This window comes from Pteropus medius, unplaced genomic scaffold (genome assembly GCF_902729225.1).
Source record: "Pteropus medius unplaced genomic scaffold, Ma_sr-lr_union100, whole genome shotgun sequence".
NCBI classification, from domain to species: Eukaryota; Metazoa; Chordata; class Mammalia; order Chiroptera; family Pteropodidae; genus Pteropus; species Pteropus medius.
The window spans coordinates 343907-370713 of NW_024349797.1; the positions used below are offsets into that span (position 1 = coordinate 343907).

General features: G+C 33.0%; 1 protein-coding gene, 1 non-coding gene and 2 pseudogenes across 7 annotated transcripts in view; 2 read left to right on the forward strand and 2 right to left on the reverse strand.

The window, feature by feature from the left end:
- The window catches only part of PCNX1 (pecanex 1), a 133855-nt gene that overhangs the window by 72271 nt on the left and 34777 nt on the right, over positions 1 to 26807 (forward strand). For 4 of the 6 annotated variants that reach the window (XM_039883672.1, XM_039883673.1, XM_039883675.1 and 1 more), the window contains 13 exons: positions 320 to 377; positions 2052 to 2269; positions 7434 to 7587; positions 9920 to 9952; positions 12560 to 12731; positions 13199 to 13309; positions 15848 to 15939; positions 18920 to 19029; positions 19430 to 19535; positions 21650 to 21742; positions 24059 to 24209; positions 24902 to 25043; positions 25722 to 25899. In XM_039883672.1, the coding sequence (XP_039739606.1) occupies positions 320 to 377; positions 2052 to 2269; positions 7434 to 7587; positions 9920 to 9952; positions 12560 to 12731; positions 13199 to 13309; positions 15848 to 15939; positions 18920 to 19029; positions 19430 to 19535; positions 21650 to 21742; positions 24059 to 24209; positions 24902 to 25043; positions 25722 to 25899 (1618 nt within the window). The remainder of the gene's footprint in view (positions 1 to 319; positions 378 to 2051; positions 2270 to 7433; positions 7588 to 9919; positions 9953 to 12559; positions 12732 to 13198; positions 13310 to 15847; positions 15940 to 18919; positions 19030 to 19429; positions 19536 to 21649; positions 21743 to 24058; positions 24210 to 24901; positions 25044 to 25721; positions 25900 to 26807) is intronic. The other 2 variants (XM_039883674.1, XM_039883676.1) reach the window with 1 other exon arrangement.
- On the forward strand, positions 16354 to 16459 carry LOC120619972 (U6 spliceosomal RNA). Its single transcript, XR_005657693.1, has one exon. It is a non-coding gene; the product is annotated as a U6 spliceosomal RNA (small nuclear RNA).
- LOC120619744 (cytochrome c oxidase subunit 6B1-like) lies at positions 16656 to 18181 on the reverse strand (annotated as a pseudogene).
- On the reverse strand, positions 19893 to 20011 carry LOC120619948 (uncharacterized; annotated as a pseudogene).

Below are 26807 nucleotides of genomic sequence, written 5' to 3' on the forward strand. Positions count from 1 at the left end.
TAATTGCTTTCTTAAACACTTTTCACAAGAACCTTGTGATAAACGTACTGTTATCCTATATTACCAGTAAATAAACTGAGGTATAAAAAAGGTTGGATAAGATGTCTAAGATCTCATTCAATTGATGAAGAGATTTGAATATAGACACTGTGACCCAGAGGCTATGCTTTTAATCACAACTTTAGGAAAATGGTATTTTGCATTTTAAAGTTTACATAGAAAAGAGAAGATACTGTAAATATCCAGTTGTTAAAGAATTTATTTATTTTCTCCTTGACAAGTTGTTTATTCTTTAAAATCTTTTTTAATTTTACTTTAGCGACACGGATTCTCATGTATCCAGTTCTACCTCAGTTCGATTTTATCCACATGATGTGGTAGGTTTCTTTCATTTTTATTACATGATGTGTTTTTAGATTAAGTTGCTGTGCAAATCAGAACAATTTTGAATTTTGAATTTTGTTGAAAATTATGGCAAAATACTTTTGCTGTCTTATAATGAATCTCAGGAGTTTTTTGTTAAGAAACATAGAACACCATGAAGTTTAATTAGCTATATATGAATCAGTTATTACAGTTTTGAGAGTATGTCAGGGTCCATTTACTTACCAATGTCATAATCTTGTGCCGTTTTTAATTGTTTTATTTTAAAACTTCACTTTGACTATTATGATTTTGGTGCAGTTATTTATTGGTTTACTATTAGTTATTCATAAACCAGTGTGTGTGTGGGAAGCTTAGTGATGACATCACTGAATAAAAAATGTGCCACATAAAATACAGTGGGGATATTTTAAAAAGATAACCCTGCATTTGCCATCAAGACGTACGTAGTGAAGTTGGAAAAGACAAAATGGATCAAATCCTTCTAAACACGTAGGAGTTATGTGTAGATAAGTGTAGTGCCAAAGGAAAGAATTATTAGCAGCTTCCTGAAAATGACCAGCTGTAAACAGAGTTTTAAGACCGTAGATGTGAGCTGGCATAGAGCAAAGGTTTTCACCTAGTGGACATTTGGCAATATCTGGAAACATTTTTGCTTGTCACAATGTGGAGAATGCTACTGGTATCTAGTGGATAGAAGCCAGGAATACTGTTAAACATCCTCTAGTGGAGAGCACAGCCCCTGCAACATGGAATTATCTGGTTGAAAATTCCTATAGTGCCAAGGTTGAGAAACCTTGGCATAGAGGGTAAGAAAAAAAGTAGAGAAGTCTTTGTCAGTGTTTAGAGATAGAAGTGGCTGTGTTATATACAGGGAGCAGATTTTCTTGACTATACTCCCATATGTGTTTGAAACATAAAAACTGTCCCTACTCTTTTCACGGTAGTGTATTCCTAAAAGCTCCATAGGAAAGCAGGAATGGGAAAATGATTATTGTTTTCTACTGTTAAATGTGTGGGAGCCTTTAAATCAAAATGCTGGCTGGTGCTGTGCTTGATATAGTAAACTTGATTCTTTCAGAAGAAGGAAAAACCGATGAATGGATGAGTTAAAGCTAAAAGAAATGTAATGTGGTAATTTCCTGTCTAGCATCAGATGAGCAGCCTGCCAAAAAAAGAGAAGGCAGAGTGGTGGGGTAGGAGGGATTTGGAAAGAACAGAAACAGTAATAAGAGACTAGGAAGAAATGAGAGTTGAAGACTTTGAATCCAGTGCAGAGGAACTTAGATTTAACACAGTAATGAAGTTCATAGCTGAATGAGACAAGACCATAAATGTGACAGGGAGAAGAGAAGCCATCAATGATTCACTATGAGTGATCTTAATGGATTTACTAGCTAAAGTCATAAACTTTCAAATAGTTATGGATTTCAAACTATTTTCCTATTAAAATCTTCCCAAAAGGCCCACTGATTAATTCGCTTTATTTTAATTTACTTCCTATCGTAACCTTCTGTAGTTTTAATGGTCTTAAAATATCCACAAGGAGTGGATGCGTGTAGAGAATTAAGGAGGTGTAGATAATCTGTAAGGCAGTTGAATCTGTAAGCCCTTGAATCATGACTCGATTAGATATTTTAAGCCTCACAATGCTGACTTTCTTTTAGCTCTCTCTTCCACAGATTCGATTGAACAGACTATTGACCATCGATACAGATTTGTTGGAGCAACAAGACATTGATTTAAGCCCAGACTTGGCAGCTACTTATGGTCCAACAGAAGAAGCTGCCCAAAAGGTTAAACATTATTATCGCTTTTGGATCCTGCCTCAGCTATGGATCGGCATTAACTTTGACAGACTCACACTTTTGGCCCTTTTTGATAGGTGAGAATATAGTGTGATTAATTAAAGGTGTATGTAGGTTTTATTTTTAAGTTGAAATGTCCTTAATAACCTATAGAGGTTTTTACTTGGTTACCATGTTGGATAATATTTTCTATTTTGGTTCTTTTGAGATGAAGTTAATAAGGTTCCCCAAAATTGACACTCTTGAATTCATTAAAAACGTTTGTGGCAATTTTAATATGTTTATCCTTTTTATCATCAGTAAGAATCATGCAACTGTACTTAAAAGTCAGAGAAAATGAAGTGTTAATGATTATAAGGTTATAAGTAATATGACTAAATATAAAAGGTATAAGGGGAAACTTCTGTTTATTTCTTAGTAATAATCTCAGTAGTAAATAATAGTAGTCTTTTATAAACTTGGTGATCAAATGCTGCTTCCAGTCTACATGGAGTAACAAAGATTGGATTTATCCTCCTACCTGAAACAATGGTTTTCTTGATATAGGAGGTAAGACAACAAAGAACAGTGATTCCTGAGAAATGGAGAACAAATTATGTGAGCCCTACAATCGCCCCAGCTTACTGCCTTAAGAGAATTCCCAGGCTGTGACACAAGGTACTAAATTAGAGCTTAGCAGACTTCCTGAGTTGGAGATGGAGCTAAGAGTTCATAGTACAGAATATCACAGAAGGGATTTCTGCTCAGAGAGAATCTCTGGTTCTCCTTGAATATTCAGCAGAGTACTGATGAGTGAATATATGTGAAAAACTACTTGAAGTCTGGGAAAGAACCATATGAAAGAAATAGAGGAATAGTGCCTGGTACTCACACAGGTCCAGAAATAGTGACTGTTCTCACCAGCCAGATGGAAGAAACTCATAATTCGTATTTCATGTTGCATCGTGTAGCATACTCAGGAAAGTCTTGCCTTACAAATAGGGAATAATTAGCCCTAGCATGAGCACTGCTGCAACCCTACCTAACAAGTCATAAAAGTGAGAACTGAAAGGATCAAACTGTTTTAAAGATTTATAGAAATCTAGAAATTCTTAGTACCCAGTAAATTAAGGTTCACTATGTCTGGCATTCAAAGATTACGAAGCATGCAAAGAAGGGATAAAACATTATGTATAATTAGGAAAATAATGAATCAATTGGAACCAAACTGTAACCGTTACAGATATTAGAATTAGTAGTCGAAGACTTTAAAACTTATAACTGCACTCTATATGTTAAAAAAGTTAAGTAGAGACATGGAATATATGAAAAAAGACCCAAATTAAACTTACAGATATGAAAACTAAAATGTCTGAGGTGAAAAATACAGTGGATGGAATTATCGGTGGATTAGACATTACAAAAGAAAATATTGGCGAACTTGAGAGCAATAGAAACTACCTAAAATGAAAAGGATTTTTAAAAATTACTCTTTCACTCCCATCCCCCAATGAAAAGAACATATAAACAAAATGAAAGTAACTTGTATGACAACTTCAAAAAGAGAAGACAAAAAATTTTGAGGGAATAATGGTGGAGAACCTTGCAAATTTGATGAAAACTAGAAATATCCATATTCAAGAATCTCAGTGAACCTCAAGCACAAGAAACATGAAGAAAACTACACCAAGGCCCATAATTGTTCAAACTAGTGATAAAATTCTTAAAAACTGCAAGGGAGAAAAAGTGGTTGTTAGAGGAACAAGGATAAAGAAGACATGAAATTTGTTGTTGGTAAGAATGCAAGTGAGAAGACAATGGAACAACATTGTTGAAATATAGGAAAAAAAAAAACTCAACCTAGAATTCTATACCCAGCAAAATAATATTTTAATAACCAAGGCAAAACAAAGACATTTTCAGACTAGGAAAAATTGAAAGAATTCTTTGCAAGCAGACCTACACTACAGAATATGTTAAAGGATGTTTTTCAGGCAGAAGGAAAATAATACCAAATGAAAATATGGACCACCCCAAAGGAACAAAGATCATTGGAAATGCTAGGTAACTACATGAAAAAATATGTTTTTTCTTACAAGTTTAATCACTTTAAGAGATGATTGGATGTTTAAACAAAAATAATAATATATGTTGTGGTTTATAATGTGTAAAATTCATGAGAATAACAGCATAAAGGTTGGGAAGGGGGATACAAAATTATACTACTGTTTCTAATACTAAATGTGAAATGGTATACCAAAATGTATACTGTAAAAATAAAATAACAAAATGACAAAAGAATAGCTGGTAAGTAAAAAAGAGCTAAAATGGATTTATAAAAGTTATTACTCTAAAGGCAGAAAAAGAAAAAAGAGATCAAGAACAGATTGGTAGAAAATAAATGATAGATGACAGAAAAAGTCAGAAATTGTCAGATTGGAGAAAAAAGCAAGTCAACTCTGCTGCCTACAAGAAATGCACTTTAAAGACATAAATAGGTTAAAAGTAAAAACATTGAAAAAGAGATAGCATGTCTGCACATAATAAAAGGAAAGCTGGAGTGGCTGCATTAATGTCAGACAAATTAGATTTCAGAGCAAAGAATATACCAAAGAAAGATAGAGTCATTTCATAATGATAAGGGGTCAATTAATCCATAGGATTTATTGACTCTAAATGTTTCTAAACTTAAAACAGTGCTTCGAAATACATAAAGTAAAAACTGATAGAAATAGGAAAAATAGACAAGTTCACAATTATAGTTGACTTTAACATACTTCTCTCAACAGTTGATAGAAGTGTATGGAAGATCAGCAAGGATATATATAGTAGACTTGAACAATACTATCAATCAAACATTTATGGAGCACTACAGTCATTACAGAATACACATTCTTTTTAAGTGCACATGGAACATTTACCAAGACAGATATATTCTGGGCCATAATACATGGGTCAAATTTAAAAAGATTCCAGTCATACATAGTGTGTTCTCTGACCATAGTGGAATTAATTATGTTAATAACAAAAAGAACCCTGGAAAATACCTAAATATTTGGACACTAAATAATTTTTCTAAACTAATGGACCAAAGAAGAAATCAAGAGGGAAATTAGGAAGTGTTTTGAACAGAATGAAAATGAAAACAGCGTATCAGAATTTGGGGAATGCCACTAACAGGTACATACTCAGGAGATATTATAGTACGAAGAAGAAAAATGAGTGATTCCCCTTCCACTAGAAAAATTAGTTAAGTCCAAGAAAGCAGAAGAAAGTAGTAAAGAACAAAGCAGAAATCAATGAGTAAACAGAAAAATAAAGAAAAAAACTAAAAGCTTGATCTTTGAGAAGATCAATTAAATTGATAAACTTTAGGCAGACTGATCAGGACAAAAAGAAAAAGAAAAAAGATTTAGCTATCCAAAATCTGGAGTATGAGATAGGATTTCACTATAGATTCTACAGGTACTACATGGATTATAGAGTATTAAGCACAGCTACTACATGCCAATAAATTTGACAGTGGAAAATTTATTGAAAGTTATAAATTATCAAAGTTCATTCTGAAAGGAATATGTTACCTTAATGATCCTATATCGATTAAACAAATGAAAATTATAGTTTAAAAACCTTCGCATAAAGAAAACTAAGCCTATATGGCATCAAAATAGTATTTCAAATCAGTAAATGGTGAAAGGATGGCTTTTTCAACTGGATTTCCATATGAAAAAAAAAAAAAGGCTTGTATCCTTACCTTGCACCATATTGCAAGAATTAATTCAAAATGAACCATAGGCCTAAATGTAGAATCTAAAACAATAAAACTTTCAGAAAAACTTCTAGGAGAAAATATTTATGACCTTGGGTTAGGCAAAATGTCTTACATGTAACACCAAAAATTAGATTAGTAAAAGAACAAATTGATAAGTTGTATTTATCAAAATTAAAAACTAAGAGAAGCCGAAGGAGAGCACGCGTTCAGTGTCTAGCAATACAGACAGTATGCGGTGTAGCGGGGTCGATGAGGGTCATTGGGTTTGACGAGTTTGGAATTCCACAACTGCCATGTGAGATCAGTGAAAATACCAGTGTTCATTGTTTTTAAAATACTACTGAACTTGTTTTAATCTGGTAGAACTAACAAATGAAATAGTACAGACATGTTTGCAAATTTTAGTTTTAGTTCAGCCGATGATTATAAATGTCATTGACAACAAGTTAAAAAACATTTTTGTGATTTTAAGAGTAATTCTTTATTCATTATAAAAAACTTAAATATATAGAAAGATTTTATATATCCATAATCCTTTCACCCAGAGAAATACTTTATTAGTAGTATCATTTTGATATATTGTCTTTTTTAACTTAACCTATATCTGAAAGTTTTTTAAATAACAGCACTTACATCTTCCTGTGCACATGGTTTTGTGACCTTTCTTTGTATGGCAAGTATGCTGGACATGTTCCCATGTCAGCATATATTCTTTAAAAAAGACTTTCATATTTAACATTTTCTGAATGCTTTTAATGTTTCGATTTATTTTCCTCAAGAAGTAGTGAGATTGGTTCATAGTTTTTGGTGTGACATAAAAATTATCTTCATTATTATGTTAAATATCTTGGGCATCATATTATTTCTTTTACAGTGTCTGTTTAATAAAATACATACTTGTCTCATCAACTTTGGTATAGTATTGACAGTCTATCACTGCCTTCATTCTCAACATAGGGGAGAACCTGTATGTAAATGATTCTAGTTAATTACTTTTCAGATTATTTCACATGATTTCGAGGTGGGGAAAATGAAACTGGTATCAAAATTTGGTCACAAACTTTATTATATAAAATAACGACAGTTTTAAATTTAATTTTCTAGAAACTGTTTTGAGATTTTGTTTTTCAAACTCGTTTCTCTAACTTCTTTACCATCCAAGTTGATTAGTTATTTTGCAACAAACTTGACAGAAAAGCAGATGTTAAAAAGAGTAAAAATTTTTAAGTAGATATTAAAACTACATTATATATTAAAATTAAAACTACAATCCACTCTAGCATGCTTTATTTGCACATAGGAATTTGTCTTAATTTTCCACATAAATGAGTTTCTTTTTCACTGTGATCCATAATTTTATGCAAATGTAGTATCAAAAAAGCATTTCAGCAAGTATAATAGAAACTTCATATTGATGCCTTCTCTTATTTCAACTCTGATTAATTTCTTATATTGATGATATACTTACTCATAATGATTTTTGTCTACAGAAATCGTGAGATCCTGGAAAATGTGTTAGCTGTCATCTTGGCTATTATTGTGGCATTTTTGGGATCTATTCTTCTCATACAAGGCTTCTTCAGAGATATCTGGGTCTTCCAGTTCTGCCTGGTTATAGCCAGCTGTCAATACTCACTACTTAAGGTACCAGTATTGCTCTTCTTTTCAGACTATGGAATAATATTTGTGTTAAAGAGCATAAGTTTTCTTATTATTCATTGAATTATAGTAAATTTTTGATTTATTTTCCTTGAATGTTTACATTAGATTGGGTAGGGAATAAAAGTGACATATAAACTTTGAAAAATATGTAACTGAAGCTTCCTTAAAGCTATTTTTTGCATTAAAATATATTTGGGCATTTGTTAAAAATAAGAATTTGCATTTTTGAAGTTCATTTCTTTTTAATTTGTCAACATTCACTCTCCCACTTCTATATTTTTACTGTTCTATAGGTGACATTTATTAAAGTCCATTATTGGTAGATAAGTAATGTCAAAACTGGTACATATGTTCCTTTGGGATATTAAAAGCAGAAGATTGGTGTCCCTTTGCTCTCGTTTTCATAGTAGCTCTAAAATATCAAATGTTTACAATTTTAAGCTTTCCAAAAATGGAAGAATCAAATACCAAATTTTCCACCTTCCATGCAAAATCAGTATGGACTGTCAGTGTGGACTTTTTCCATTCTTTTCTTTCTTAATCAGTAAATAACCTTGCTTGTATTGGTTATTTGCCTCATATATGCTAATATGAAGAACCTTCTCCTATCCTGAAAACTATTTGTTTAGTTCTTTTTACACCACTAGGTGTCCAGGTGTCTATAGTTAAGACATCTGGACTATACCACCTATTTCAACTGCTTCATTTTTTTCAAGACCCATCCATACCTTTTTCCTCATTGCAGTACTGAAATTGCAGTCTTTGTGGTTGCTCATAGTCTCAAATTGCCAAATCTATGTCCTTTTCTTAGTCTTCATTATCTGGGAGTGCTACATCACTTAACACCTATGAATACTATCTTGCATTTTTATATTATCTTCATTGTTGTTCTGTGACTTTATATTACCCTGATACTTATTTTATTTTCAGGTAACTTAATTTTTCTTTGTTGATGCCTCTTTGTTCTTTTGACATCAAAATCATCAATTAAGTTAAGCTATATCTTTTTAAGTTTTAATTTACGAGAATTCTCTAGGGTTTTATTTGGCCCTCTTTTCAGTTTGCAGTTTCTTGCTAGTGAAGTCATCCTTTTTTACTTTAATTATTGCCCTGGTATATGACTTATGTCCAGATGTATATCTCAAAGTCTTCACCTTTCTTGCAAGCTTTAGTCCTATATATCTTAATAGGCAGTTGGCATATTTTAAAAATAGCCCATCATCATTAGCTGAAAAGTATTTTTTTTTCTGGTTGCTTTGCTTTTCACAGTACTATCCTGACTCAAAATCTTAAAGCCCCTTCTTGTTCCAAGTGTCTTTGTGGTGATCCTCTGTTAAAATTTCTGGCCTTTGTTCTTATTTTCCATTTCAACCACCTCAGTCCATTCCGTTATTGCCTTAATCCATTTAAATTCATTCCCTGATTCCAGTGTTCCTTGTCCCATTAATTTTGTCCACTGCTTTTGGTTAGTTATAGAAAAGGTAAAAAATGACTGAGATTTTTACAGTTAGTTGACTAAAGGAATAGTAATGTTGTAAACAAATAAGAACGGCTGTAACAGATACTTTTAGAGGATAGATGTTGGAATTGAAAGAATTTAAAGATTACCTGGTCTCTTATTCAGAAACCAGGCCCACATGCCAAACTCAGTAAGCTTGTTCCAGTCAAGAACTGTAGGATGGTGATAGACCATCCTAGTGAAATTGTTTGGTATGGTATTAGAAATGATCTTGGGAGAAAAGTCACAATTTGGGAAGTAGCTGCATATAATACTTTTTGTACATTTTTATGAAAAGCTGATAAAATTTCTTATAGAGATATAGCTTAATTGATGAATTTGATGTGAAAATGAAGATAATGTATTTAATACAAATACTGTTGAATTGTTTAGTAAGCTTGGAATTTGTGGGCAGAACTAGAATTCCTCTTATAAGCTAACCCATATTTTGTGCATTTCCTGAATGGGGTGATGATGCCTAAGAAAGCATTCTAGTTTAAGATATTTATAAGTAGTAATGAGCTAAGCAGTTAAGATGGATCTGTCTACCATATACTATTTCAGAAACATTAAGTTAGATGCAAATTATTAATAACCATGATAATTTAAGAGGAAAGATTTGAGAGGTTTCTAATATCAGAGTGACACCAATATCTGGAGCTGATGTTTTTTCTTTTATTGATGTTTCAAAAAATTAATGTAGGTCCTTCTTTTGCTGTGGAATATTTGCTTGAAATTATTTCAGGCATTTTGAAAGTTGTTCGTAAAATTACCAGGACTTCAGTAGTATAATCTATCTTTCTGCTTCATTTTTAGAGTGTTCAACCAGATTCTTCTTCTCCCAGACATGTAAGTCACTCTAATATGACTGTAACTCATTATTCCTTAACATTTATTAAAACCTTTTTTTTGGGTCATATGTCAGATTGAATTAAGATTTATGTTATTATTTTCTCATCTTAGTTTTGACACACTACTAGAAATATAGGTGATTTATTAGTGTGAAGTAAAATGGGATTATAATTATGAACTCTAAATCTTGGTTGAAAATGAGTATAGTAATTCATTTTTTGACAGCTGTTTCAGGAGGAGGAGGTTATTGATTAGGTAGACATGGTTCATATAAATTCATGGCTATTTGATAACTTGCATTTAATAAATTTTGAAGAATAAATCATGACTAAGTATTGAAAAATAAAATTTTGAAGTAGGAAAAACCACATAATTTTGCTTAAGTAATTATTAGGAGCAAGAATAAAGAAGTCATACATTGATCTGGTGTTTAGACCTGTGGACACTAAGGAGATTAAAAACCTTGTTATTTACTTTGTGACTTTAGACAAAAATGTTAGCTGCCTAACTATTTATTATGAAGCATGATTCAGTTTTAGACCTCAGCCAAGAATGTTTATTTACTAGAAAGACCAAAGGGCATTCTCTTTAAAGTAGTTTAAAGTCATACTCCAAGAGCAGTTTATGATGATAGCTTCTTTCTTGAACATAGTCATTTTTCCCATCCACTGAGATACTTACTAATGAGAGTAGATGAGCAAAACAAAACAAACAGGTGTATGATTTTCTTTCAACTGATTATTATTTTGTAAAAATGCTTTTGAAATGTAATGATATATAGAAGTACTGGTTTTAACTTTTTATTCTGACATAATTTCAGACTTAGGGAAAAGTTGCAAGGATCGTACAAAATATTCCTGATGCCATTCACCCAGATCCCTGTGCAAACATCCAACCATATTTGCTTATTCCGTTTCTAGTTCCTTTCTCTCTTTCCCTCTCTCTTCCTCTCCCTGCACATGTGCATGCACACACACACACACACACACACACACTTCTAAACTGTTCGAGAGTGAATCGTAGACACGATGCCCCTTTACCTCTAAATACCTCAGTTTTTGTTTTCTAGAAACAAAGGCATTTCTTTACACTAATTCAACGTAATTATCAAAATCAGGATATTAATGTCGATACAATACTGTTTTCTAAGTGACAGTTCTTATTCAGGTGTTTCCTATGTTCTCAATTGGCAATAGAAAATCCCTGATTATGCATTGGGCCTTTTTTGGCCTGCTCTGATCTGGAGCAGTTCCTTAGTATTTGTCTTTCATGATATTGACATTTTTGATGAGTACAGGCCAGGCATTTTGTAGACCATTCCTCAGTTTGAATTTGTCTAATGTTTCTTCTTGATTGAATATAGGCCGTGGTTTTTATAGTAGGCATACTACGAAAGTGATGTGTTCTCAGTGCATCAAATCAGGAAGCATGTGATGTTGATTTATCCTTTCGCTGATCACGTTAACTTTGATCACGTTAACTTTGATCTTTTGGCCAATGGTAGTGCCTGCAGGATTTTTTAAACTCTACATTACTAACATTTTGGGCTGGATAGTTCTTTGTTGTGGGTGGGGGTACTGTCCTGTGCATTATAGGATGTTTAGCTTTATCTTTAACCTCTACCCACTAGATGTCAGTAGTACCCCCACACTAGTTTGTGACAACCAACAAGTCTCCAGACATTGCCAAATGTCCCTTGGGGTCAAAATCCCCTCCCACTCCCTTGAATCACTACTCTACTGTAATGTTACTGTTTTTCTTTTATAGTTAATAAGTATCTCATAGGGATGTACTTTGTGATTGTGTATGTCCAGTTGCCCTGCTGACTTCTACCCACTTTTTTGTAATATCTTTTGATGTTTCTTGCCTGAATCAGATTATCATTTGATAGTTGCCAAATAGTGATTTTGTAATTCCATCATTTCCCCTACATTTTGTAGTTGACTTTTTACTATAAAAAATAACTTTCCCTTGTGTATTTATTTTTTTGTATGAGTGTGGATTCATGGATTCTTATTTTATTCAATGGACTATATATAATGTTACTATCATTATTTATTTTGATGCTCAAATTGTGTCAGAATCGGCCATTGGGTGCCCATCAAGCTGCCTTCTGTGTCCTTTAAACATTACCTTATCATTCTTTAAGTACTAACTATATATGTTTTAAGCAGCAGTTCGTGTTATTGGTGAACAATAGGCTATTATTTTGGGGGAAATCAAAAGTTATAGTGAACAATAGGCTATTATTTTGGGGGAAATCAAAAGTTATACACAAATTTTCAACTGTGCAAGGGGTGTCCTTAACCCCTGCGTTGGTCATGGTCTCGCTATGTACACGTACATGCATCTATTCTTATATATATTTATATGTATGTTAAAAAAAACGAGTTCATACTGATACCTCTAATTCAATCCATTATCACAGGGTTCACTATTTTTTCTCCTCTCCAAATTTGTAATTCCCTTCTGTGACAACCAGAAACTGGGTTTCCACATGGAAACATTTTGAATCCTTAGACTAAAAGCCATCAAAGATTTCAATAGCTAGTTGTGACTCTTAAAATTAACTAAACTGACTTCTTTTTTTAATATCATTTTCAGGGTCATAATCGTATTATTGCCTACAGTAGACCAGTTTATTTCTGTTTATGCTGTGGTCTTATTTGGCTCTTGGATTATGGTAGCAGAAACCTTACTACAACCAAATTCAAATTATATGGAATAACTTTCACCAATCCGCTGGTGCTTATATCAGCCAGGGATTTAGTTATAGGTGAGTCATCTTTAAAGTATCTCATTTCTTATCTATCTTTTATACAGTCAGTTCACTGATAAGTAGGTAAATTATATAGGTAAAAATAGTTTTAATAGGCTTGTTTTGTTGTTTATTGTAATCCTCTCAGTGAGGAACAGAACTATAGTACTATTATGAAAAAAAAAGCTAATGATGAACAAATATAGCAATTCTTCTGTTCTTGAAGCAGATGGAAGGTTTCCTTTGGATTCAGGCTTTGGTTATGTGAAGATGGTTGAAATAATTTTAAAAGCTGTTAAAGTTGAAAAGATTATTTAATAGCCAAGCAGTTATGTAGAGAGACATAGTTTTAAAAGATATCTTTAAAAAATTACTGAGTGGTGTATGATAATTTTAGGTCTGTTATCATTTATTTTATGATTTAAAAAAAATAAAAGGATGGATGAGGTATACTATTTTTAATTTACTTTTCTTTCCTTCTGTAGTGTTTACACTCTGTTTCCCAGTAGTATTTTTCATTGGTCTCCTGCCTCAGGTGAATACATTTGTAATGTACCTTTGTGAACAATTGGATATTCATATCTTTGGTGGTAATGGTGAGTACTTCCTTATAAAAATTAAAAATTACAGTATTACTTTTACAGATCATTAAGTAGCAAACTGAACATTAAAATGCTTTTTCAATTTTCATTTTAGAATCAGAATTAGAAAAAAAATACACTTGCTTAATAATTGAAGACTTAGTAGGAATTAAATTTGTAGATAGGAAGAAGCAGTCAAGTCTGCTCCTTTAGTGAAAGATATAGGAAAAATCGTGTTGATCTGTAGGAAGTAACGATGCTATTGTCTAAAACTAAAAGTGATAATGAGTTTACATAGAACCCGTGTAGACTTAGAAAATATTTATAAAAGGTCATATAACTCAAATATATTGAGCTCTGATATATGGCATTGTATTTGGATTTTGAACTGGCATATGCATTTGGGATGTCTGTGTATTTATTAGTTTCAGTGCTTTGTTTTATCTTGGTGTGAACACCAAAACCAGAATGCTTTTGATAAAAGCATTTTACTAAATAACCTTTTTAAAAGTACCTCTGTTTCTAGAGTAGAATGTATGGATATGATGTGATATACTTAGAAATGTATTTCCTTAATATATGTATATTTCATTTTAAAAATAAGACCAGTGTTACTCTAGATGATGATTTGCAGAACTTGAAAATAACCCTATGGGCAGCCACCGGGATTAAAATATACTTTTATTTGGTTTAACTATTTAAAATTTTACTGAAAGATGTATGTACAACTAGAGAAAAAATATGAAAGGGAAAGAAATTACTGTAACTTTATAGTCCATTTCTCTTCATACATCATTTTTGTAGTCCTCATTTATCTTCCAAATATGTGCATTGAAATTATCTCTACTAATAAATGTTGATATTATGACTTGTTTTAAATAGAAACTAAGACTTTCCTATGCTTTTAGAGCATTTTTGATGCTTTGAAAAATTTTTCAAAGGGGTGTGAATTAAGACTGGGCTGGTCTTTAGCATGGCTTAATGGATAGAAGACAGTTTCAGTATTTAGGGACTATTATAGGTGCTATATTAATCTAAATACTATGGAGAAGGGTCAGTGTATATTATTCATAACAGTGGGCTTTGTCATAATTTATAGACTTGTACAAGGAGCTAATTTTTTAATATCACCTAAAGAGAAATCTTTCCTATATATTTCTTTTATGGAACCATTATCCATATTTTAAAAATAAAAGCTAGCTGTATTAGCCATCTCCTATTCCTTATAACTAGTAATCCATTGGATCTCTGTTGTTGTTGTTAGTAATTAGATCTATATTTTTTTGGTGAAAATGAACACAATTCAATACAAATTTACTTTTGTAGGTAATACAAGTTCTGTTTACAAAGGCTAATATCTTTCAGTGAATACTTAATATGTCTCCAGTTCCTTTTCAGGCCTTTGGAAGCTTCATTTTTCCCATACTTTTGTAAATATAATAAGGTACATTCTTGAAGCATAATATAGGCATGAGTTTTTCTGCCATGTATAAATGTTCATTACTTACAAGGTGAATATTTTTTGTATCAAAAATTGTGGCTAATAGATGACTCTTTGTTTCATCATCTTTTGAAAGCACTGGATGAAGTAACTCAAATTTTTTTTCTCATTAAACTTTGTTTTAATGGGTCTCAAAATTCTGTGATAGATTTTTGGTCAAGTCATTTCCATTAAAAAGTGTTGATTTTGAAACCTAATAACAATTGCCACACACAAAAAATCCCCAAATGGTCCATAAAACATTCTTTCCCTCTGAAGGTTTTACGATGCATTGCAATCATCAACTAGTCTTCTACTATTAAACTTAAATGGCCAAATGAGACAGACAGTTCTGAGACCATTCTTCTACCACTGATTAAGACCGAGGTGGCAGGTATTGGGAGTGACACTCATTTAGCCTTCAGAGCTTAATGGGCACACTTAGTGACTTTGCCAGTTCCAGCCTCTTGTCCACTGCTTTGATGACACCTATAGCACTGTCTATGTCATGTGATGAAAAGCAAAACGGCCTAGAGGAGGTAGTCAGAGAAGCTCTCAACATACATAGGCTTGCCAGGAGTCATTTCAATAATGGCAGCATTACCAGATTTCAAAAATTTTGAGCCGCCTTGTAGCTTTTTCCCAAAACAACAATCAGTGTTCTTCAGTTCAGCAAATTTGCAAGCAGTGTGAGCTGTGTGACAGTCCAGCACAGCTGCATGTCTAGCACTGATTTGGCCTGGATGGTTCAGGATAATCACCTGAGCCATGATGCCAGCTGCTTCCATTGGTGGCTTATTTTGCTGTCACCGGCCACATTGCCACGATTTAAATGTGTTTGACAGATGCATTCTTGACATTGAAGCCCACATTGTCTCCAGGAAGAGCTTCACTCAGAGCTTCATGGTGCATTTCAACAGACTTTAAAGTAATTCAATTTTTAAAAATCAGATGAAAAAATACTTAATTCTAGTTGATATTATACCATTTTAAATACTTTTCAGTGCCGTTTTAATATATGTTTTTAATAAGTGTTTATAAAATATTAATTTCTTTTTTCTTTTCCTGCCCAGCCACTACAAGCTTGCTTGCAGCACTCTACAGTTTTATCTGTAGCATTGTAGCAGTAGCCTTACTGTATGGATTGTGTTATGGCGCTTTAAAGGTGAGCAGTACGTTATGTTTTGTCTTTAGGGCTGTTTTTCTATATGAGGATTGTTTTAAATTGACTGATAATTTTTCCCCCTTCCCTGGTCACTTTACCTTGAATTTCCACGATCCTTTTATGTTGAACATTATTCTCATGCTCTTTACTTTTAATTGGAAAGTAATTTCATAGTTAACCATTATAAAAAGAAAATCCTTTTCCATAAAATAATCAGAGGTTAATATTAGAAACAAATTAGGCTGGACATAGTAATAACAGCCTAGAGGTGGGATAGGGGTGGACATAGTAATAACAGAATATGAAATTAATTTTAGATTTCTAGTTAAGAATATATATGCCTACTGTTCATATCAATACTTTTTAAAACTTATAAAAGTAAAGTTCAAAGACTGCAATTTAAGATACATTCTAGTGTTCGCTTCAACAACACATATACTAAAATTGGAACAACACAGAGAAAATTAGTGTGGCCCTGTGCAAGGATGACATGCAAATTTGTGAAGCATTCCATATTTTTTAGGGGGGAAAAAACGATTCTAGTAAAAATTAGTGCACTAAAATTAAATGTCATTATTTTCTTTTTCACTTTTCCAACAAGTATGTATTATTAGTTAAGCCATGATTCAGGACCCCAGGGTGGGATGTACCCAGGTCCACCCTCACCTTCCTGAGAGAGGGATGGAAAACAGAGGAGAGGGGGCAGTGGAGCCAGTTCAGATCTTTCCAGGAAATGTGCCTTCTGCCTGGTGGTCATCCCAAGCTGATACCCAGGATATGGGGCAGAGGGACTTGTACGCACGCCAGTACCCTTCACACACGGAGACATCATCCCCTTTATTGGTCATTGCCTTCTCACAGCAGTGGAAGTCCAGGTAGTTCTACCAACAGTTCCTGTCTGGTTCTGGTTGGGGAAGCAGCTGTCAAAAGGAGCAGTCTGATAATTCTTGATTTTGGACTTGATGTCTTCTGCCCTGTTGCTGACTCCTAAAGATGCCCCTGAAGCAACTCGTAGCTCAGTGTGACCCTCAGCAAAGACCTGAATGTCATTATTAATGGTTTAGAAGGATCTGGATGAGCCTTATTAGCTCCATTTTATTTTTTTTTATAATTTTATATTTTTATTTTATTTTTTATGGTGACATTGGTTAATGAAATCCAGTAGGTTTCAGCTTTATATTTTAACAGTAAGGCATATATATTTACACTTATTAGCTCCATTTAAAAAAAGTGTCACCAAATTGAACAAGTGAAATTTAAATTTCTCGTAAACAACCATTAACCCCTGGTGGTATTATTTTTTATGATTAATGAAAGACAGCGAGTGATAGGGTTGAAAGGATGTGAAAAGTGACTCATAGCATCCTTCCTTGTTTCATTTATTCAGTAGCATTTATAGATTGCTTACTGTGTACCCAGTACTGTGCTAAACACCATTTATTTCCTGATTTTGATTAGCTTACGTACCACTGTGATTAACAAGTCAAACAACCCTTTTGCTAGAGGGTGATGAAGATTTTGAACTGGTTATATACCAGTGAAATTATTACCTTATTCAGCCTAACAGGATTAATGATAATTTTCCAAGTGGTAGCTTTTTAACCAAAATTTGAAGGACAAATAGGAATTAGTTAATTAAAACAAGGGAAGAAGAGCCAGGAAGTTGTAAAGAAAGTGTGTTGTGTGTAGGAAGCAGCAGGTAATTTGGAATTGCTAGAGGTTTGGGTACATGTGGAAAGATGGATTTCAGTCAGGCTGGAAAGGTAGGCAGAGGCTGGATTATAAAATATTTTGTTTTTTATCATTATCAAAATTACTTTCTATCAAAATTGTCTTATATCCTGAATATGTTGGGGTGGAGATGGAAGACTCAAAATATTTGAGGTATGGCAAGGAAATGATCAGCATTGCATTTTAGAAAGATTACTTGGCCCTCAGAGTGAAGGAAATGGAAATACAAGCAGGAAGGATCAGAAGTAGGAAGACTGTTGTGCTGCAATCTTGAAATTATGAGGGACTTAATTAAAATTGGATTTAGTGAATATATTTGGGAACTCTAAATAAAGAGAAAAGAGCCAGAATAGGCTTCAAGATGACTTCTGGTTAGAGTCAAGTTTGTACAACTGGTTAGATAGTGAACATTAATGTACAAAATTGGAAATTTTGTGTTTAGTAAGGAATGTGATTGTGTACTTTTGGACACATTTATTTGTTGACATTTGTGGGGTACCCAGAGATGCATAGTAGGAAGTTGTATTTAGAGAGGTTTGAGGTAGTGATTAATAGATTTGGAATTCATCAACAAAAATGAAGAACAAGAAAAAGACTGCTAATGTGGGTTGACAAGAGAAATGGGTGAAGATAAGACACTGGGAAATGCCATTTCCACATATTTGGTTGGCCTTTGAAGCTAGCCTTTGTATTATTTATTTCTGAGAATATGCAGTTCATTCATTCAGGAAACACTGAATGCCTGCTCAATACTATAGAAGATAGAATGGCATGCATATTAAGTGAATAACACAGGCATCAAAAAAGTAGCACACCAAAATGTTAACATTTTATTTTGCTTAATGTCTTGTATCGTGTGTTGTCTTTTCCTACTCCATTATTATATAGAAAATCAAAAAATTTACCAAGTTATTTTATTTTTCAAAAGAGAGAACATATTTTACTGTAAGCTTACTCTTTAAATCTGAAAGAAATTGGCAGCAGCATGCATCAGTAGCAAATGTATTTATTATTCCTTGTGTATAAATAGAGCTTTAGTAATCAAAAGAAATCTGAAGATGATCTAGAAGCTAGAGTCTAGCTCATCAAAAAGTAATCTAAATTTATCTGGAATAAAAAGCAGTTAATAATAGGGCTAAAAAGTTTTTATTGAATTTAGTTATCTTTCTCCAAAATTCCGACATCCAAGGATTATATGATTATAAATTAGAAGAATATTGTTCTGTCATACTTTTTTTCCCTCCAACAGGATTCTTGGGATGGTCAACATATTCCAGTACTTTTCTCCGTTTTTTGTGGTTTGTTAGTTGCAGTATCCTACCATCTCAGCCGACAAAGCAGTGATCCATCTGTACTTTTGTAAGTGAAAGTTGTTATTGAATTAAAGAAATTTAAATAAGTTGACATTTCTTTCAAATTTAACTTCCAAGGGATGTTTTCCCAATGGCATATGAAAATGCTATTGACTTAATCTATATTGGGTTTCAAAATAGATTAAATTTGGGTCGTTTTAATCACATTAGCTGAAAGTATTTGTTAATTTTTTCTCTGCTAAATATTAAAGCTATGTTTAATAAACATTCTTACTATATGCTTATTTGATGACATCTTAAACTTTTCAGAATTTATCATTTGTTAATGATTAAGTATACTTAGATAATTTAGTTTTTTATCGTAAACTTTGCCATTTGAAATACTAGTTTTCAGATTAGATATGTATTTTTTTATTAATTATTTTCTCCATTTTAAAAATATAAAGCTCTTTGGTGCAGTCCAAGATTTTTCCAAAAACAGAAGAGAAAAATCCAGAAGACCCTCTGTCTGAAGTAAAAGATCCACTGCCTGAAAAACTTAGAAATTCTGTTGTAAGTTTAAGCTTTTTAAAATACTTAAAAGACTTATATTTTAGACAGTTCATCATGTTATATAATGAACATTTTTTGAAGGAATTTAATAATTGGATGAAATGTATAGCTATATATAATAACTGTATGTAGTTATGTATTGTACATTGTCGATTGCTTTTATTTAAAATTTTAACATAAGCAATGCTCATTCCTCAGACTTGGTTTCTGCATAAAACAGTATGTCGAACATTCATTTTTAAATCAGGTAAAATTAAGTAATTTCATTGTTTATAGAATTCTCAATTTTATTCAATTTAAACTGGAACTTGAAAGATGAGTATTACTTTATTTATTTATCTATTTATTTTTAAATAACGCCTATTGCACCTGGTCTTCCTACATGGTCTCCCATCCCAGTACTAACCAGGCCTGACCTTGCTTAGCTTCCAAGATCAGACAGGATCAGGCTTGTTCAGGGTGGCATGGCCGTAGTTGTTATTTTTGTTAACATTCCCAGTGCACTGGGAATGTCAAGGGGGTTCGGTTCTTTCTGTCAATGTGGTAAACAATTATAGGTCAGAGAAATTTAAGAAAAGTGAGATTTGTTAAAATAGGTTTCAAGAGAGAAATGGGCTATGCCAGAAATTGCTGTAGCCCGGCAGGGTTCTGGGAGTGTACCTTATATTGTGTCTCTGAAGGGTGGTTACAGGGCTGGTGCTAGATGATTGGCATGTGAGGTCATTTTGATTGACACCCTGCTGTATATAACCCCTTGTTTACTGGTATGTGATTACCCAGAATTCAATCTCTTATAATTAAATTCATGAACTTCTGGGCATATGTATGATATTATAATGCTGCTATAATGAGTCTTTGGTAAAGAAATGTCAGTACATGTACTAACAAACAGTATATGCGCAGATGCTTGTCGCCAGACTAAACCAGTGGTTAGTTTTGTGGTTTCTACTTCCTTATATTTCAGGATGTAATAGTAATCTTTAACTGTGAAAAAGGTGTTTCAGAGAGGTCCTAAGGGAGGTCTCTGGGTTGGCCCTTCATTCCCCTGTTGCTCATGTCTACCTGTCTGCCTAACATTTTTCCTCTTGATAAAAACTGTATCCTTGTAAGTCATCTGCTAGCCTTTTAGTGTGTTTTATTTCTCAAGGGTAGTCTGGAGAGAGAGAGAGAAAGAGAGAGAGAGAGATTCCTAGTTAAAGGAGAGAATGATAACCTGTGGTAATTTAATATACTTAAGTAAATGTGGTCATTTAAAATTTTTTAAGTTTAGTGAATTTTAATGTTGCCTGCATTTTTTTAGTGATTATTTGAAAAATGAATTCTGTAGATTCATATGCTTTATAGAATAAAATAAAATTCTTCTAAGTTATTAAACTTATTTTCATATGTTGAAGACTGAACTTATATAGGTCTTGAATTAGATGCAATATTTACCTTCTGTGAACTTGAGCTGTTCACGTAGTCTTTAGAAAACCTTAGAGAAGTACAAAACTGCCTCAAAATATAATTTAAAGAATTTTTATGACTTTAGTTTCCATGATATTTCATGTGAAATGTAGTAGGATACTTCTAAAACTAGCTTAAAGTATAAATCTGTGGGTTAGTCAACAACCAAAGATATCAAGAGGTTTCTGGTTTTCACTACAACCACTAAAAGAACCAAAATCTAGTAAGTAAAATAGGACATATGCATGCAGTTTCAACATTTCGAAAGACCAATGAAAATATAAGTTTGTTATCCAAAAAGATATGCCTTATGAATGATACAGAACTTAAGCACCTCATTTCCTTTTTCCATAATGTTAAACTTACAGGCCAGTGGGAGGGAAAATAACACAGCTTCATTATAAAAGACTTTGTTACGATATCTTATATTGTATGTGGCACTAGATTCATTAGTTTGGTTTTCTTGGTATTGCAGTGTCAAACTGAGATATGAGGAAATCGAAGAAGAAACTAAGACTTGTACCTGATTACCATGTGTAAGAAATACCTAGAAGTCCTAAAAATAGGATCAGTGAAAATTTCTTTCTTAAACTTTTCCAGCTGGGAATAAAGGAAATATATTTTTTAAATTTTGTGTCATTGTTTGATGATTCTGTTTTGTTTCACAGAGTGAACGTTTACAGTCTGACCTAGTGGTATGCATTGTGATTGGTGTGCTGTATTTTGCTATTCACGTAAGCACAGTGTTCACAGTATTGCAGGTAAGGAATCCTTTAGTTCTTTTGGTTGAGAGAAAATAACTTTGTTTGGACTGATTTCTGATTTGAATGTTTGTCCATAATGTTGAAATACATGAACTCCTCAAAGTCTCATTCCAGTACAGCTGGAAGCCTAGAACCTCATTATCTAAATCAGGTCCAGGTGTTAGTGAGGCCCCTCAGGTTTTGTTCCTCAGTACAGCCCTGCTTATCTGCAGGCCATGTAATCACTATTCTCAGTGCTCTTCGTTCTGTTGTGCAGATCCCTGTTTCCACATGATGTCAGTTTGATTATGATGTGCCTTTGCATAGTTTTCTTCATGTTTTTGTACTTCAGTTACATTGACTCTCTGGTCTGATTTTCATCAAATTCGAAAAATTTTGTCCTTTATTACTTCACATGTTTTTTCTGTTCTTCTGCTCTGTTACCCCCACCCCACATACATGGACTCCATCCAGTTACATATATCTTAGGCTTCTTGAAGCTGTCCCATAGTTCACTGATGCTCTTTTTATTTTAATTCTTTTTGTATGTGTATTTAACTTTGAATGCTTTCCATTGCTGTGTCCTCAAGTTCACTAACCTTCTATAATGTATAATCTGCTATTAATCCCATCCATTGTATTTTTCATCTCAGAATTTATAATTTTCATCTTAAGTTTAAGTCTTTTTTTTTTATCTCCCATGCCTCTTAACTTTTTGAATGTATAGAATTCAGTTCTAACTTTCTTAATGTCCTTATCTCTTAATTCTTCTGTCACTTGTGGGCTGGTTTTGATTAGTTGGTTTTTTTTTTTTTCCCTTCATGGGTGATAGTTTTCTGATTCTTTGCATGTTGGTAATTTTTGATTGGATTCCAAGCATTATAAATTTTACCTTGTTGGGTATTAGATATTTTTATATTTCTAGAAATATTCTTGAATTTAGTTTTCAGCACTGTTAAGTTACTTGTTAATAGTTTGATCTTTTCAGTCTTCCTTTTAAGATTTATTTGTTAGATGAAGCCAGGGCTGTTTTTAGTGTAGGGGCAATATTCCCCCTACCGAGGCAACACCTTTTGAGTACTCTAGCCAGTGCCCTGTGAATCTTGAGTTTTTCCAGTCTGGCTGTGGGAACAGGCACTATTCCTAACCCTCTGTGAGGGCCGGATACTGTCTTCTCTAATCCTTTCTTGTAGTTCTTTTCCTGGTCTCGTGTAGTTTCCTTACACACTGTGCGAATTCTCCTGAATACCTAAGGGGAACCCTCTGCAGATCTTCAGATTTTGCTTTCTGTGCAGTTTTCTCTTTGCTGTGCTGTCTACTCTGGTGAACTCTGGCTGCCTTTGTCTCTCTAGGCTCCCAACTCAGGGGGTCCAGGCTCGTGTGGGTTCCCTCCCTGCACTGCAGCCTGGAAACTCTCTCAAGGCAGTAAACTGGGGCAGTCCTAACACTGACCTCATCTGTTTTTTCTCTCTCAGGGTTCACTATTCATTTCCTTATGGTTCACATATTTTATTCTGTTTTGGTTGTTTCTTATGGAAGAGTGAATCCCTATTATTACATTTGGCCAGAAGTAAAGATTCTATTATTTAATTTTATTTAACATTTTTCCCTGTTTTTCTTCTCTTCCAATTTGAACTATTAATTCCTGAACACTCACAAGCCAAGTCAGGCCCAGTGGGGGGCTTCAGGGCTCAGATGGGAGCCTCTCTGTGTCCAGAGTTTCTGAATATATGACTTTTAATTTGAATATTTGAAGTGATGGTACTTGATTTTTCCTCTTTTGTGAATTTAATCATACATAAAACTCTCTTCTAATGATATATACTATGTGAAGGCATGAAAAAAGATCACTTTTTTAACGCATTTAGTGAGCACACAGAAAGTACTCAATATTTTCTTTTGTGGAAAAAAAAACTTTCTTTTTCTTGTCTTAATATGCTCTTCACTCAGACTCAAGTTTTATTTAGCTCATGTCCTTTATCTCTACAAGTTAAAATAATTTAATACATTGCTCTGCAAGTCACATAGAACATTTTTACAGTAGCATGCAATATATCTCAGGCCTGCCTCTCATTATATGATAGTGTGAGACACCAAAGAAAGTAGTAAACACATTTTTAAATATCTATAATGCATGAACAATCACTAACTTTCATAGCTGACTTAATCAGAAAAACTACATAATGTAGAAATGTTAACTGTAGACAGATGTTCTAATTCTTTGATTCTAAAATTGACTTTGCTCTTCTTCATAATCATGGAAAATTGAACTGACAAATTAGATGTTTTCCTATGGGTCTCAAAATCACGTAATTTTCTCTATTTTTCTTTTAGCCTGCTCTCAAGTATGTATTGTATACATTGGTCGGCTTCGTGGGTTTTGTAACCCATTACGTGCTGCCTCAAGTTAGAAAACAGCTCCCGTGGCACTGTTTCTCTCACCCTCTGCTGAAGACAGTGGAGTATAATCAATACGAAGTTCGAAGTAAGTATTTTATTATCACCTTCTTTTTAATACCATGGATTTTTTCTTTTACTCTGTCAAAAGCTGATAAATAAGTATCATCAATTAACACTTTGGCTTGTATTTCTTATACTTAGGTTTGAAGCTGCAGTGAGTCAAACCTTTTGCAAGATGTTTTAATTTTAGCTGAAGTATAAGTATCAGTACTACAATACCAGTTTTCCACAGAATAAAACTTAAATTGTTCTTCACAGACCTCATTGCTGAATCCTTTTGTCTATGTTTGTGACCTCTTTCCAGTCCCTAACCTTTTCCTCAATTTTCCTTGCCATATGTAGGCAAACCAATTCTTCTTAAGACTTTAATTTTTAAAACCTTATTTCTTTTTTTGGGCAAGCGACAGTCTAATAATCTTCAGTAACCTTTTCTATAAGAGATACAGGCATGTGAGAAAAAGTTATGCTTAAAAACTGAGGTTTTAAGAATTAAAGTTTAAAATGAAATTCATCTACATTTAAGTCAATCTAAGTTGCAAAGTTGGATATGTCTCAGAAATCACAAAAGTTAACAATTGATCGAAGTAATGGATTTCTTACATTATGTATTTATTGTAGAGCTGAATTTGAGTTGTAAGATTTTCCTTTTTCATTGCATTGCCAAACTATTTTATACATTAAATGACATGGTATTCTTGACTTATATTTCCTTGTTAGATGCTGCCACTATGATGTGGTTTGAGAAACTTCATGTGTGGCTTCTTTTTGTGGAGAAGAATATCATCTATCCATTGATTGTTCTCAATGAACTTAGTAGCAGTGCAGAGACAATTGCTAGTCCAAAAAAACTGGATACAGAGTAAGTATAATTCTCCTGTAATCTAAGTTTGACTGTTGGGAGCAGTCATAAGCAGTGCCTTAAGTTATTCATCAAGTAACAAGCTTTGAGTGTCTCTTACCTCCAAGGCACTGTGAGATAAAGAAATTCAGGTGAAATTTTGACTCCCCTTTTCTTAACATCTTTTTCTACTCCTGCATTTCACTACTCCAGACATCTCATTGTCAATTCATATTTTATGACAGGACACTTATTAAATAGGGTTAATCTTAGATGGTAAATTTGGGAAATGGTTATTCTTATGTACTGTATAAACCAAACCAGATATAATCATCATATAGGCTTACCCACTAGACTGGGGACATGTTTTTTATGTGCTAAATGATATTAATGTTAAAGCAATAGAAATACTGAGAAACTGGAGAATCAAATGTCAAAATTACAATACTGTTAACTTATTTTGTAAATATGCTCATTTATATAAAAGATAAGAATCATAATGCATATTATTAAAAGGGAATATTATAGTTTATAATACGATGTGATTTACTTAGCTATATAAATCATTTTTAAAAATTTAAATTTAATATATATACATATTATAAACTTAGTAAATGAAATGGTGATTTTTCTAAAGTTAGTATAGTTTCTAAAGTTTTCAGTCATTGGTTGATGAGTTGTACTTTCTTTTTATTATAGATTAGGTGCTTTAATGATCACCATTGCTGGACTGAAGTTGCTACGATCCTCTTTTAGTAGCCCTACATATCAGTATGTCACAGTCATCTTTACTGTGCTCTTTTTCAAAATTGACTATGAAGCTTTTTCAGAGACCATGCTATTGGATCTCTTCTTCATGTCCATACTCTTCAACAAGGTAATTTATCACTGAAAGTAATGTCCCTCTCTATAAAAAGTATCTCCTTAAGTAATATACTATTTAGTGAGGATTATCTTTGCATTTCATTTGCTTTATTTTCTTTTAAGTAATTTTTTTTCACTCAACTAGTTATTTAGGAGCATATTAGAACCCCTGAACAATGCTAGTGACTGTGATCCATAAAAGACATATTTCTTGCTATAGCTAAGAAGATAATAAGATTAAGTTATATGGAAAAATTTGAGAAACACTAAATGTACATATTTTTAAATATATAGGATCTTTAGAAAGGGGTTGCGGTTTTGAATAATTTTAGAAATAGACATGGTACTAGAACTGGGCTATCTGCTGGCGGATAGACCAAGGGAGGAAATAACCTGGTAGCTGATCGAAGATGATAAGAGACGAAGGAAAGCAAAGACATGTGGGAGCAGTTAGAAGTTAGTTTGATGGTGAAATCTGGGTCATCTGCCTTCCATCCCAAGAATCTTTTTTGCTGAACCACACTACCTTTCTAAATGAAATAGGTTGTGCAGATTATTTGTAAATTAAAATAGAGTTTAGATTTCATGTTAACACTGGCCACATACAAAGGACTTTGACATATATTATCCCATTTGATAGGTAACAGAGCTGAAGCATATGAGCAGCTACAAAATACAATGAAAGCCCAATTTTAGGAAAGTTAGCCTGGTCAGCCACATTTGGGATGAATTGGGGAAGAGAGAACCTAAAGGTATGAAGAACAGTTTAAGAGATTGTGACAGTAATTTAGATGTTATAGAGATCTGACCTAGGATGGAAACCAATGGAAAACCATTAATCTGAGCAAGATTTTAGTGATGGTCAATTTCAAAATATTGTGCTAAATATTGTGAAAAATAACCTCTGAAGTATTAGAATAT